This window comes from Pezoporus flaviventris, unplaced genomic scaffold (genome assembly GCF_033815535.1).
Source record: "Pezoporus flaviventris isolate CSIRO_AGI_PZ_B2104156 unplaced genomic scaffold, CSIRO_AGI_Pfla_v1 ptg000093l, whole genome shotgun sequence".
NCBI lineage: Eukaryota > Metazoa > Chordata > Aves > Psittaciformes > Psittacidae > Pezoporus > Pezoporus flaviventris.
In genome coordinates, this window is record NW_026892641.1 from 2,896,575 (window position 1) to 2,910,977 (window position 14,403).

The following is a 14,403-nucleotide window of genomic DNA, read 5'->3' on the forward strand; positions in this document are numbered from 1 at the left end:
TGCCCATGGGGTCATTTATAAACCAGGGTGGATACACGTGGAACATCTAAATGCAGCTTCCTCGCTACCATTCCCTGCTGCAGGTGTATTTGTTCTAAGGGGTGTAAGTAGCTGCTCTGTGAAAGTGAGTTAAACCCAGGGCTATTGCACAGAGGGCTCTGCCTTACAAAGAGAGATAATAACCCTTACCTCTGGCCCAAGGGGACAATTAGGGGTTAATTATTTAACATCATAAAGCACTCGCAGGGCTGGGGATGAAAGTGGGAAGTCTTCTTAGGAATAAACTACATTTTATAAGAGGCCTGGTCCTAGAATTCCTGGTTGGAATATGGGGGATGAGCAGGGGATCCCCCGAGGAGCATCCATCGCATCCATCGTGACCTAGGGGGCACAGAAAAAGAAGTGCTTTGGGGAAATGAATCTGTTTTGCAGTGTTTCATGGCTGGGGATGTGCTGAGGGATATGGGGACCTGGGGTGGGGAGGATGCCCGATACAGCCTGCAGGAGGTGGGTGATGGGGCAGTCGATAGAAAGGGATTGAATCATTGCAATGAAATGGGAGAAAATAATGATTTGGGGTGTGGGGAAGCCAGTTCTTCAAGTCAGGGATGAGTTTTGGGGCAGAAAACTGCAAATCAAAGCACCTGGTGTGCCCAGGGGTGGGGGTTACTGATGTGTCCGGGGTGACCCTTCCCATCCGTGTGGGGTTTGTGAGGCTGCCAGCACCCAGGGCGGGCAGGGAGGAGGCAGGTCTTGCAGGCAGGGGAGGAGCACAGCCTACCTGGGCGCAGGTGCTGCAGTGGGATCACCGGAGCAGGTAAGGCTCCATTGGCCAGGACCGCTGTGGGGAGGGGGTTTCATGTTGGGAAGGGCTGGGGAAGGGGGAAGAAAGTCACCTCAAGCCATGGCAATCACCCCCTATAGCTGGGAAAGGAGGGGACCCCCCTCGCCTGCCCTTTGGATGGGTAAGGATGGGGAATCCCAAAAGCTGGCATCCTGTCCCCATAGAGAAGGAGGAGAGGGGTTGGGGTGGGTGAGCCTGCACCCATCCCCATGGGAAAGCGAACTGTGGGCGTCATGGGGGAGTGCGCTCTGTTCTCCTGGACCCACCACAATGGGGCGTCCCAGTGCCCTGGGGTCCCCATAGGATGGGGCACAGGGGGATTTGGTGCTGTCCCCTGCGGTGATGGGACGGGACGGAGCAGCCCCATGAGCGTGCAGCAGCACTGCCAAGGAGGAAGTGGAAAAACAAACACCGTGGGGCTTAAAGGCAGGCCGAGGGGAGCGTGGGTCAGGAGGGGGCCAAGCAGTGGCCTCCAAACCCTCCCAGCCCTTGGCACTCGCAACCAAATCACATGCAAAAGCTGTGCCTGAAAGCTAAACTCAAATCACTGCTGCGGGCACCCAACCAGCAGCTCCCTCCCTGCAGAGCTGCCCAGAAAGGTCTCTTTTAATGCCCCAGAATGAAGAGTCCCAGGGTGCTGTAGGGAAAGGCTTTTTCCTCTTTCCTACCTCCTAGTTGTTGTTACAACAAGTAAGAACATCTCACTTGTGCGGCACACGACGCACGCACCGAGGCACGCAACGCATGCAGAGGTTTATGTCTGGCAGCCACAGCGACCTATTAAAGGCAGTGGTAGCTGCAGCACTCCACAGGCTTAGCCTGATGTGTTGAAGGTGAACAACTGGATCTATCTGGGGTACGGTGCAATGGAAACGGGTACTTTGGTCCCTTGTCATGGGCAGTTTTCCTTGAGGGATGGCGAAGGCGGTTGGGAGGAGCGCGTTGTATTGCAAATACAGTCTTAGGCTGAGACCTCAAACAATACCCATTTTTGCTGCGTTGCTGGTGGTGGCAATGCCAGTTTTGAGTCACTGCTTCATGTCGGGACTTGTGAGGCTATAGGGGTTGGAGGAGTCAGGGCTATTCCATCGCCGCACATCGCGGCTTGCTGCGTCCCATGGCACCCAGCACCTCTAGAAAGCCCTTTATTCTCTCAGGCACCACACAGAGGCAAAGAAAAATGGCTCATTTCCCAAACCAGATCAGTTTCAGTCAGACCTCATTGCCTTAAAGCCACAACTAAACAAATGCAGGTCATAAAGAGAAGCCAAAGGGTGACCAAGTGCCCGCTCCGAGCTCCTGTAATCGAGATGGCTTTGGGCAGTTTGTTTTATTTCTCAGCTTTCCCTGCTGGGCTGTAACTCAGAGCTGCTTTTTGCTGCTTCCCTGATGGGGAGGCTCAGCACAGGGGTAAGGATGGAGACTTATAAAGCAGGGACTTATAAAACAGAGGGATAAAAGAGAAGAGCGGTAGCAGGCAGAGAGCAATATAACCTTTCCATCACCAGCTTTTCAGTCTCTTTTCCGGTGGGTCCATTGCGTCTGTTGAATAGACCTCAGGTCCAACATCCCAAATGTGAGGCTTTAGTCCCAGGTTGAACTTGCAGGTTGATTTCATCCCATGGCCTTTGGTTTTGGGTTAGCTCGGTCTATCTCAGGTGTCGGGACATGATGGTCCTTCAGCTATTCCCCAGCAATTGAGCCTAACGGGCTCCAATGGTGATGATTGATAGTTTTAAACCCAGGTCTAAAGCCCCTGCTGACCCTTTAGAGGCAGAAAAGCTGCTTTCCTGCTTTTGCAGACGTGGTTGGGCTCATGAGCGTTAGCAATGAGGACCATGATTGCTCAGTGTCACCGTGAGCGCTCCCCGGTGCAGATGGGGGCAGTGATAGAAGGAAAACCGATGATAATGGGATGAAATGGTTCAGAGAGGGGTTTTAGCCTGACATTAATGCATTAGGGATCCAGCTCCCAAGGGAGATAATGGAAGTGCTGCTATGATTACGAGTGCCTCTGCAGACAAGGAAGACAGTGCTGGTAATGGAGTGCAGCAGCGGAAACAGGAGGCAATGCCTCTCCTGACACCTCCTGGGTGTCTCCCCTGCCATCGTTCTGCCCACAGAGACGTGGTTATCTCCCCTCTATGTTGTCTTCTCCATTCAGCCCCCCAGGTAGAGTATTGAGGCTGTGGGGTTATGAGCAGACCCAAACCACATCTACAAGGTTGGAAATCGCTTCCTTATTTCCAGCTCCACGCCTCAGCAGCATTCCCCAGCTCAGCCTTTGTCTTTATTGCAAGCCAAGGCACTTCCCTTCTCCACTGAGTCAGCACTTCCCTGGGGAGCACCTTTGTCACCCCAGAGCCAGGGAGCAGCAGGTCCCACTGTGAGCAAACCAGCTCTGATGAGTCCGAGCTGCCTCATCTGCAGGGGTTGAAGGGTTGAAGGTTAACAGCAGGAGCTGTTTCCAATGGTGAACTTTAAACTGTGATTTCCAGGCTGGGGAGAATAGAAGTGATGCCCCGACGTTATCGCTGCTCTAATAAAACCTTTCCAAAAAGCCCTTATTAAAGCCAGTGTGACCTTTGAAAAACATAAAGGGTCCAGGGTTTAGGTGGAAACAGATTATACGTGGCTGCCACAGTAGGGGAAAAGGAGGTGAAAGCCTAACTGGGCTCCTCTCCATCCTCCCCACTGCTCCAAACACTTCCCTGGGTGGTTGGGTGCGTGAGCTATAAACCAAGAAGAAACCAGCTCCTCTGGGAGGTGATAAGAGCAGATGAAAGAGTAAATCATTAAGCAAGTGCAGTGCACAGCATTGTAATAACCAGGGGGCAAAGTGCACTAATTACAAGCCAGCAGGGACGTGGGCATATTATTAAACACAGGTTGGATGAGGAGGGAAGGGAAAAGTCAGGCTGCGCAGGGATGCTCTGCAATGGTGGCTGCTGCTCCCAAGCCACAGCATCAGCTGAACCTCCAGCTTTTTCCTTTCCCCAGTGTGACTGATGGCAGCCAAAGTCTCGTTGCATTTGGAGCAGGAGGGATTGGATTGGAAGGGGCCTTAAAGCTCATTCAGCTCCATGCAGCAAGGACCCCTTCCACTAGAGCCAGGTGATCCAAGCCCCTGTGTCCAACCTGGCCTTGAACACTGCCAGGGATGGGGCAGCCACAGCCTCTCTGGGCACCCTGTGCCAGCGCCTCAGCACCCTCCCAGGGAAGAGCTTCTGCCTAAGAGCTCATCTCAGTCTCCCCTCGGGCAGTTAAAGCCATTCCCCTTGGCCTGTCTCTGCATCCCTTGTCCAAAGCCCCTCTCCAGGTTTCCCCTTTAGGCACTGGAGCTGCTCTAAGGTCTCCCCTTAAGGAGCCTCCTCCAAACAAGAGCTGTTTGCTCCAGGGCACTCGTTGAAAACAGAACAGTTTTGCTTGGGTTTTCCCCCTGTGCTCACCTCTTGCATGTTTCCAGAGGAGGAAGAGAAGCAGGAGGAATAGTTTTGCTGGTCACGCGTCCCAGATAAGCCTCCCTGCTTCCTGCTGCTGAGCTATCGGGCAGGACAGAAGGCAGCAACCCCAAACCAGGCCCTGCTGTTGCACCGGGCTCACCTCATCTCACATCAGCCAGGGTATTCCTTCTCCATGTAAGTGACCATAAAGTTTCTCTGCTTTGATTGATCAGTGTACCATAGAACGGCTGGGGTTGGAAAGGACTTTATCCTTTAGATCATCCTATTCTGACTGCATCAATCTCACGTGGGAAACTACCAGGTCCCATCCAATATAGCTTACAAATAAAACTGCAGGAGCTAGATCATGGAGCTACATATATTACTAAGTGTTGTTGTGGTAGTGTTGGAATTATGGCATTAATATGGCTTGATATGGCTGCAGTGTTCCTTTCGTACTCTGGGATGGGTTTAGTTGTGCTTTCAGTCTCCGTCCTGATGTTATACCAGTGTGTATGTGATGGGATTCTCTGCTCACCCAGAAATGTCCCAGCCATCTCCCTGGCTCACTTATGCTGCTCCCTTCACCACAGGGATACAGGTGGATGCTTTGATTCCCCGCTTGTTTCTTTCCAAGTCCTAAACAACCTATTGTGTTAATGCACTGGACTGTGCTGGCAGTGCTGGTGACCGGAGTCTTGCTTTGATTCTGTGTTTAATTACCCAGTGTCAATAAATCTCTCCCTTTAAATCATGCCTGCAAAGCTGCTAGAAAGAAAACAGCATTTCCATGCACAGCTTTTTCACTCCTGCATTAAATCCCCTCCTAAATGCATTGGCATGAACCCCACCGTGACAGCTCATAGGTGTCCTGGGACCGGCCCCGTGTGAGCCGCAAGGACATCAGCCCTGTCTGCGTGTCGCTGCATGCACCGGGGTGGTGTTTGCATGGGGAGGCAATGTTTGCTCACCGTGAGCTGTTGGATGAGGTGGCTTGGTTAAACCAGTTCGATTCGGGCAGGTTGGCTCCAAGGGCTTTAGCAAGTCTGATCTAACCCAGCACATTTGCAGGCCCAGGGACAGCTTCCTATGGGAGATGGTATCTGCACACAGGAGAGCTCCGGGGCTTCAAAGGTGTCCCTGGGACAACCTGACCTCAAATCAAAGCCTCTCAAAGGCCGGCAGCACAAGCCAGTTGTCCTTTATGAAGGAGGGAGGCAGCAGCAGAATAAGTGGTGGAGAGGCACTGGCAAAGAGAAGCTGTGGCATTGCTAAATGGAGAGGGAAGTCCTAGGCACTGGCAACAGAGCCTTTGCTATCAATTAAAACATCCTAATTGACCAGCCTGACACAACTGACCTGTGAGGGCACCAAGGCAGGGCCCCAGAGGTACACTGGAGCCCACAGGACAGAGTTAATAGTTAATAGTTTCTCTTCCTAATGAAGCAAAGCAACAAATGGCAAACGGGAGCTGGCTGGGTTAGGATTGCACTAATTCCCCTAGGAAACGGGTCCCTGGCTCTACTGCCTAGCTTGGGCTCTGCATGGGGCAAATCCCAGCTCAGTGATGCTCCATGGAGAGAAGAAGGGATGGGAGGAGGTGCTAAAAAGCCCACCCTGAAAGGGAACCCCCATTCTTCCCACTGCTATGTCAAAGAACTGGTGTAAGCTGTATCATGACATGGCTTTTCCTTTGCCTTGCAGACAGAGGAGGTTGTCAGGATGGCAAACTTCAAGGGCCACGCGCTTCCAGGCAGTTTCTTCCTGCTCTTTGGGCTCTGGTGGTCAGTGAAATACCCGCTGCAGTATCTCAGCCAGAAAGTGACTAAGAAATCCCACAGGATTTATTGCTTCCAGCGTGTGGACGCCATCGAAGGGGGACTCAAAATCATCTTTGCTCTCATAGGTAAGGGTTATATTTCAGTGGTTATGCTGGTAACTTCCCAGCCAGGAGTGATGCCTGAACTGGAGCCCTTACTCATAGAAAGTACATGTGGAAGGACGAGCCTTGGATGTTCATCTTGATCTCTAGTAGGGATTGATGTGAAAAGGCCAAGTCTCGTGTCCCTCTTCAAACTGAGCTACCACTAATAAAGCCAGCCCTGATTTTGACATCCAGTCCTTTCTCCTTCATGCAAAACCACCCCTTCTTGCTTCAGAGCCACCCCAACAGCAATGAGTCAGGTCAACCATCACTGCAAATGAGGCATGAGGACCGTGGGCTCTCATGTGTCCATGCAGGGATGCTGGCAGAGCAGTTCGTCCCGGATGGTCCTCACCTGTACCTCTACAGCGGGGAGAACCGTGACTGGGTGAAGCTGATGAACTGGCAGCACACCACCATGTACCTCTTCTATGGCCTCTCTGGGGTGGTGGACGTCTTCACCTACCTCTCCCCAGTGGTGCCACGGGGTCTGGATCGCCTCATGCTGTCTGTGGCGGTGTTTGTTGAAGGTTGGTACAAGGAGACGCTTCATTTGGGGAGGGATGCTGAAGGGTGAGTCAGAAAGGGACCAGAATTTGCCAGGATGAGATATTGCCCTGAAGATAGGACGTACTGTAGGTGATGTATTATGAGAGCAAGATGTGAAATACAGGCATCAAGAGGTCCTGGCTTTGCTCTGTTTGGGGTTTCTGGGGTGGCAGCGGCACAAAGCAGCAGGCTGAGTTTCCTCACCATGATAAATAGCTGGAGGATGCTGCCTTTATCTTCCATCTACAGAGCTGTTTGCGTGCCTCTCTTCTCCCTCGAGAGCCATTAATTGCACTGCTGGCATTGTCATCCTCATCTGCTTGCATTGCACGTGGCAAACTCAAGTGACTTATTCCATCATGGATCTCATTTTGTCTTCAGGCTGTCTTGCAAGTCACGAGTCAGGATTTCAGGCCCCTCTTGGAGCACGCAGGCAAAAGGCACTGGGAAATGAAGGTCTTGCTTATGTAGAAAACCCATTAAGGAAGGCGCTGCTCCTGTTATTTTCCCTTCCCTCATCCCAGTGGTTTTCCAAGCAGCTCAACAGGCACCATTTGGTACATGAGAAAAGGAAATCTGTGTCTACAGCTCTCAAGAACATGGTGAGGTTTCAGCAGTAGAAAAGCAGGACACAGCAGGACCCTGACCAGGAGGAAAGGGTGATCTGAAGAGGTGAAGAAAACCACCTCTGTTCTCCACATGTTGCTCAGATCCTCCTGCCCCAAGGTTGGGCATCGCATCCCTCTGGGATGGTGGGGTGCCAGGAGACCCGAAGGGATGGTGCTATGTGGAGTGCCTTGTTTTCATGGTGGCCTGCCTCAGTTTGCCAGCCAGGCAGGTGATTCTCCCTGTTAGGGCTCTGTGGTCATGGTTGGAGTCACTAACTCTAACCTGGTATTTTGCAGGGTGTCTCTTTTATTACCACGTCCTTCACCGCCCTATGCTGGACCAGCACATCCACTCCCTGCTCCTCATCGCCATCTTCGCAGGGGCCTGCAGCACCATGTTGGAGGTCTTCCTGCGTGACAACATCGTCCTGGAGATGTTCAGAGCCGGTGCCACCATCGTCCAGGGCACGTGGTTCTGGCAGGTGGGTTCTCTGATGGAGCAGGGCAGCGAGGTAGGAGAGCAGCAGGCAAAGAGGAGCAGAAGCCGCACATCACACATCAATCGCATGTCTCTGAAGGATGGGTTATGCCAGGCTCGCTTCATAAATAGATCATAACCCCCAATGCAAATGTGCTTATCACTGGTCATCCCTGCTGGCTGCTGCTGCTGAAGTTGCTGTTTGTCTTGGCTTATGGCTTCTCAGGGTGGGGAAGAGCCCATGCGAGCGCTCCCAGGGAGCAAACAGGATCTAACAACCAAGTCCTAATTGCTTAATGTGCCTAATGCACCCTGCAGCACTCCCTCTGGTTTGCTGGAAAGATGCAAACCCCACCGAGCAATGAAATACAGGCAACTGCTTGCTCTGGTAGAAGGTGGAGAGGCAAAGAGATCAGGGGGAGAGAAGCACTCCCAACACTAAGGTGCCAAAGAGAAATGTGAGCTCCCTCCTCTTTCTCAGCTGCCCTAACTCAAACCAGGCTTTATTCAGAGGTTAAAGACTGGGCTGAGCTTGTAAAGTGCTAAAGTGGGAGGTTTTAAAGGAGTCTGCAATGCAGTGGGACAATAGTGGTGTGGGTATTGCACAGAATAAGAGAGACCACAGGCGCAGACTTGCTTTGTGTGGTCTCTCACTGCAAGGTTGGACTTCCACTGTCCACTTCCACAGTCACCACATGGGTCATGGTGATGACAGAGATGGACACAGAGCACATACACTGGTTTCCTTTCCCCCCCCACAAGGTAATGCGTTGCTTGTTCCACCCAGATCGGTGTCGTGCTGTTCCGGCCATGGGGAGGCCCAATGTGGGATGAGAATGAACACAGCAACATCATGTTCCTCACCATGTGCTTCTTCTGGCACTGGGCAGCCGCCGTGGCCATCCTGGCTATAAACTACACCCTCACTTACTGGTATGGCTGGGGCAGGGATTTGGGCTGGAGTGGGATGCGGATGTACTCCAGCCCATCCTGGAGGACAATGAGCTGAATAAGCAGCTCCTCACTACAGCAAGTTCCAGGGCAGAGTCCCAAGGGTGCATGTGATGTGTTGAGCGTACAGAATGCGAACCAGTGCCAGCAAGAGGCACAGGCATTAAATGGGAAGTCAAATGACAGGGACCCCGAAAGCTGGGCCTGGAAATCACACTGTGTTTTTGCTATGCTGGAAGTCAAACTCTGATTCAACAGAGCAATCAAAGCGTTACCAGGACTCCCTGACACTTTGTCCTGTCCTTTGCAAGGGTTTGAAAGCTGGTGACAGTCACCGAGCTACAACAGCACTGTTTGATGGCTAAAATAGCACCAGCCCCCAGCATGGCTTTTCCAACGGATGGGAAGGGGGCATTATCCCACTTTCAGGGGTGCTCCTATGGCCAATGGACCTCTAAGGGATGCTGCATGGCTTGCTGAGACATGGTTGGACTCGATCCCCAAGGTCTTGCCCAACTTAGTTATGGCTGCCCCATCCCTGGCAGTGTTCAAGGCCAGGTTGGATGGGGCTTGGAGCAAGCTGCCCTAGTGGAAGGTGTCCCTGCCCGTGGCCATGGAACTGGATGAGCTTTAAGGTCCCTTCCAACCCAAAGCACTCCATGATTCCATGGCTGACAGATGGGGTAGTCTAGGCAAGCAAATAGACATTAAACAGAATAAAATCCCCTCAATTCCCACCCAAACAGCATCTTGGGAGCTCTATCATAGTTTCTTCTCTTCTGTATTCGGTACAAGTGCATTGGGCTCCCTTGAGCATTCCGGTGAGTGGCAGCGGCTGGGGGTTCTGCTAACAGTGATTTACTGCTCGTGTGTTCCAGCTGCATCCAGAGGCGCAGGGCAGGCAGCGGGGAGCCCTACATCAGCCTCGGGGTCCGGCAGCAGAAGTGTGACCCCAGCTCCCAAGCCACCTTCTTGAGTGCATCCGATGAAGAGTGAAGAGGGAGCAATCGCCTGCTCCAGAGACGTGAGGAATCTGCTTCCTAGAAGACAAAACCCCAACGCCAATGGGAGATTCCTGCTTTGGGAGAGCAAGGGGAGGTGGCACCGTTCTGCTGCTGGGAAGCACGCAGCGGGGAGCTGCCCTCCATCCATACCCCAATATTGGCCCTTTCTAAGCCAGCACTGGGTTTTAGCCACACAATTAGGCATGGGAATTGGACGTGACGAGATCGCTTCACCCCACGGGTTCCCATGTGTGCTCCTGTGGTGATGGAGGGCACCCTTTCACCTGACTTTTCCAAGGGCATGGAGGCTCTGACCTGCTGTCCTTGGCGTCAGGGACACCCCCAGGCTGAGACCACGTACCTCTGGAGCAAGGCATCACCCCAAGGAGGAAGAGGAAGAGCGTTGAGTGTGAGCTGATGTCAGGTTTGCACCACCACTGCGGCTCGGTTGTGCACAAAGCAGGTTTCATTACGGAAGCACTGAGCTATTGAACACTGAGCTGTTTGTAGTTTCCCTGTCCACTTACAGGCTGAAAGAGTGAATAAATGGGAAATAAAAATCCCCCCTGAGCTGACATCCTTACATTTAAGACTGATGAATTATAGAGTGCGTGATAACAGCTTCGGCAAGCCCATCTCTCAGACCTGCAGAGCCTGAAGGACTGTAAGACAGGCGGCTAAGCAGCAGGCATTCACAAACCATCCTGGTTTTCCATTGGGAATAACACAATGTGAGAGGAAACAGGCACACATTTTGCTTTGAGCCTTCCTTTGCCAGCTAATTCCTTGCAAGGGAAGGGACTGGAAATGTCCTCAGTAGGAGGAAAAGATGCATATAGATATATATATATGGATGGATGGATGGATGGATGGATGGATGGATGGATGGATGGATGGATGGATGGATATGATAACCACCAGCCCAAGGTGAGCTGCATCTGTCCACGTCTCAGACCCTGGGGCCGGAAGGATGCTCTGCGCAGAAGCCTCCTCCCTGATGTCTCCCAGAGGAGGGATGGATGGCAGCTGGGCTTGTGCTTGCTCATGACTGTAAGAGGAAAGCAGCTTTTGTTCACACGCAGGGAAAGCAAAGCTCCTCTTTGAGCATCCTTGTGCAAAGCCTCTTGCAGAATAAGGGGGCTCTAACCTGGGTTTTATTGCTTATTCACAGTGCTATGAAGCCTAACCGGCTCTCCTTGGACCCCAGCTTCCCTCTGTTGTCCCCACTGAGATGGTTTCCTTTGGCAGGCCTGGATCCCCGCGTTATTTTCCCCTTGGGAAAACACTCCCGGCATCCCTATTCCCGTCCAATAGCCACATGAGGGCAGCACCAGGCAAGGCTCCTTCAGCGTGCTCCAGGCTGGCTGAGGCTGCAGTCAGTCCCCATGCAGCCACCCTCGCTGAAAGCAGAGGTTATTCCCACCGCAGGGAGCACAGAGGAAGGCTGACCTTGCTATTCCCTGCTTGTGAAGGTGGGAGAAGGTTTATCCAACCCTCCCCTGCTCTTTTGGCTGCTACTAATGGAGCTGCTGCCCCCTTTCACCCCGAGGTTTTCTTTGTCTCTTGTCGCTGCGGGGCCACAAGAAGCTTTTTCCCTGTGTCTGGAATAGCCTCATGCATCCCTGCTCCTGCAAACACCCCAGCACCATCAGCATAGCGCTTCCTGATTTGTTTTCCAGCTCTGGGGCACATTCTTTCCCAAGGTATGAAGGTCAGCCAAGGAGCAGGGATGCAGCCTGTGGTTAAGTGGGAGAATACAGGTGATGATCACTTCTGGAGCAGGAATAAGCATGTTCCTCTTAGCTAGGAGAAAACCATGTTTGTAAAGAGCTCAGCTTTTGGGGCCGGTTGTCCTGCATCCTGATTTTCACCATATAAACTGAGTTATTACCTAGTGTCTTTGCACTGGACCCACCGGAGGGGAATGGGGTATATGTGTAGTCAAAGGCAGCTCTGGTTTCAAAAGGCCTCATGAAGGTTGCTGGGTGCATGGTGAGTGGTCCAGAGATGCTTTGTTATATAGCGAGGTGCCCCCACCAGCTGCTGTCGCACTGATTATATATGTTATGGTATAGATGCTAAAGGGAGCATTGCTTTGAGCCAGGACGGTACTAAAGGGAGTAGTGCTTTTAACACAGCCTTAGCATCACCCAGTCGTCCTGGACCATCAGCTGAGTTACCAGTCAGCCTTTGTACTGGACCCATTGGGTTGAATAGGGGGTATATTCATAGCCAGATCCAAAGCTGGTTTTAAAAGGCCTCATTTCCCTGGCAGAGATAGGATCTGCTGCTGCCACCCTTCCTGGCCACCTTTATGTAAGCTGAAACGATGGTGTAGGCAGCAGAACAAGCCCTGCCTGTGCTGTTAACCGCCTGCTTCACCTCCTCTGGTGCCTGTTTATGAAAGGCAGCGCTCGCATTCGTCATAACAATAATAACACTCTGCACTTCCCAAACACCCATCCATCTGCAGCGCCGGGGCTGCTGGCGAGCCTGTAATTACACCGTGCCTCCCCCCACCCCCAGGGAGGCAGGCAAACATTATCACATCTTCCCCATTAGCTGGATGGGGAACCTGCAGGGAGAGGATGCTGCGCTCCCAGCTGAGGAGAAGGGAAAAGAGGAGGGCAGTAATGAAATGCGCTTTGGGGTTTAGCTTGAGATCATTAGAGGGGCTGGAATGAGATCATTAGAGGGGTAAGAGCAAGTCAGATGCAGATCTGCATCCCTCCGTGTCTCCCTGGGAGGAAGAGGACATCAGGCTCGTATATAGAATGGTTTGGGTTGGAAAGGACCTGAAGATCATCCAGTTCCAACCCCCTGCCATGGATACCTCTCATATCCTTAGGGATACTCCACATCCCTAAGGAGCTGTGATGGAGCTGCATCCATTGGCACCTGCAGTGGTGTGTGAGTGACCTGCTCTGTGATTCGGAGGGAACATTGTCATCCTTTCTCTGGGTACCCCATGGTGTTCCCATCCAGGTGTCATAGTTTTATGCTTGTTTCCGTCATGGGGATGGTTTAACAGGCTAGAAACCCCTTTTCCTCACGCCACTTCATCCAGCTATGACTTCTTTCCCTGTCTGACTGCAGGGGCTTTAACATAAGCTACCTTTTCCATAGACACCTTCCTCTATACGCTTTCCTCTTTCCTGGCCCTTTAAACTCCATGGAAAATGGCATCATCAGCCTTTGAGCAGATCCCTTTCAGCTGAGCATCGTTTCCTCCCCTCTCCCTGCACCTGCTGCATTCCCAGCTTCCATTGCCCCACTTCCTGCAAGGATCTCGCTCATCCTGCTTGGGAAATGCCTTCGTGCTGAGGCTTTGTTGAGTTGGGTGGTTGGGGAAGGGAAAACTGAGCTGCAAAGAGCTCCTTGATGCTGCTGCCCTTTTGCCATCAAGAAAGGTGCGTTTCTGTCGTGTGTTATAGGGTAGGTCTGTAAGGAATTGCTCCTTTGAGGGGTGAATTTCTCTCTCCGCTTAGGTTTAACGTGGTAGCAAGCTCATGAAGTGAACCCAATGCTGCTCTGGGTTCCCCCATGGCACAGGCACCCTGTGTGTGTGTGTGTGTGCTGAGCCCTGTGCACCGTGCCTTGCTCCCTGAGCAGGATTGGAGGTGAGCAGTGATGTGTGCACAGCACAGCTCCTTGTTTTCCTTCCTGCCTCCTACTGCTGATTGTGGAGATAAAGGGCATAAAGCAGCTCCTGGCTACAGCTTGGTGGCTTTTATGGCTGTGCTGGCGAGCAGCCCTGCATTGTTCTCCACCCCTGGGCCTTTCCTGCCTCACGTGTGGGGCTCGTGGCTGGTCCTGCAGCCTTCTTTGGGGTTATTGTGGGTTGCACGAGGAGCTGTGCATAGAAACACTGGGTTGGGGATGCTCTGCGTGATGGTTAGCGCCCACATTTTACAGTGACCAAGGGCAGGTTGGACGGGGCTTGGAGCAACCTGGTCTAGTGGAAGGTGTCCCCGAGCTTGAAAGTCCCTTCCAACACAAACCATTCCATAGCTGGAGATCTGGGCAGTGCTGACTGTTTCTGCACCATTAACCTGGTGTTTCAGAGGGAAGTGGGGATGCTGGAGGGGTCTGTGCTGTCTATTTCCCTCGAGGCACTTGCGTTGCTCATCTACACAGCCATCGAGGTGCTAAACCTGGGCCAATGCTCCCCTCCCCTTGGCTGCTGTGAGATGGAGCTCACAAGGGCTCTGATTTGTGAGCTCCTGGCCCCAAATCTCCTGCTTCCAGGTGCTTATTATAACCCCGGACCCCCCTAACAGGGTTATTGTGTACCTGGCACCCCAGGTTAGAGCCGTTCCATGCCAGGCGATGCCACAGCCTTGCCCCCCTAAAACCTCTCAGCATAAGAACCAAACCTGGTTTCCATGGGGATGGGAACTGGCTGCTCGCCCTGATTCTTGTGGCGAATTCCAGGAGGCTGGAATTTGGTTGTTAATGGCAGACACGAGGTGTTCCGGGTTGGGCAAGGCGGGTTGACTCAGCGTGCTTTGAACTGCCCCGCAGGATGCTCAGCTCCAAACATCCTGTGTGAGGGCCACCTCCCCCGGGGTGGCTTCCCCTTTATCTGCCTCCTGTGAGTAA

The 14,403-nt window shown here is 52.6% G+C and overlaps 1 protein-coding gene across 1 annotated transcript; it reads left to right on the forward strand.

Moving 5' to 3' along the window:
* The first annotated feature begins 608 nt into the window (after positions 1-608).
* LOC133281015 (transmembrane protein 45B-like) lies at positions 609-10,606 on the forward strand. The gene is given in 7 exon segments (XM_061476127.1): positions 609-716; positions 719-817; positions 5,992-6,193; positions 6,529-6,741; positions 7,666-7,850; positions 8,634-8,779; positions 9,676-10,606. Coding segments are annotated over 7 exon segments (1,071 nt in total). The 3' UTR covers positions 9,794-10,606.
* The last annotated feature ends 3,797 nt before the right edge of the window (positions 10,607-14,403 follow it).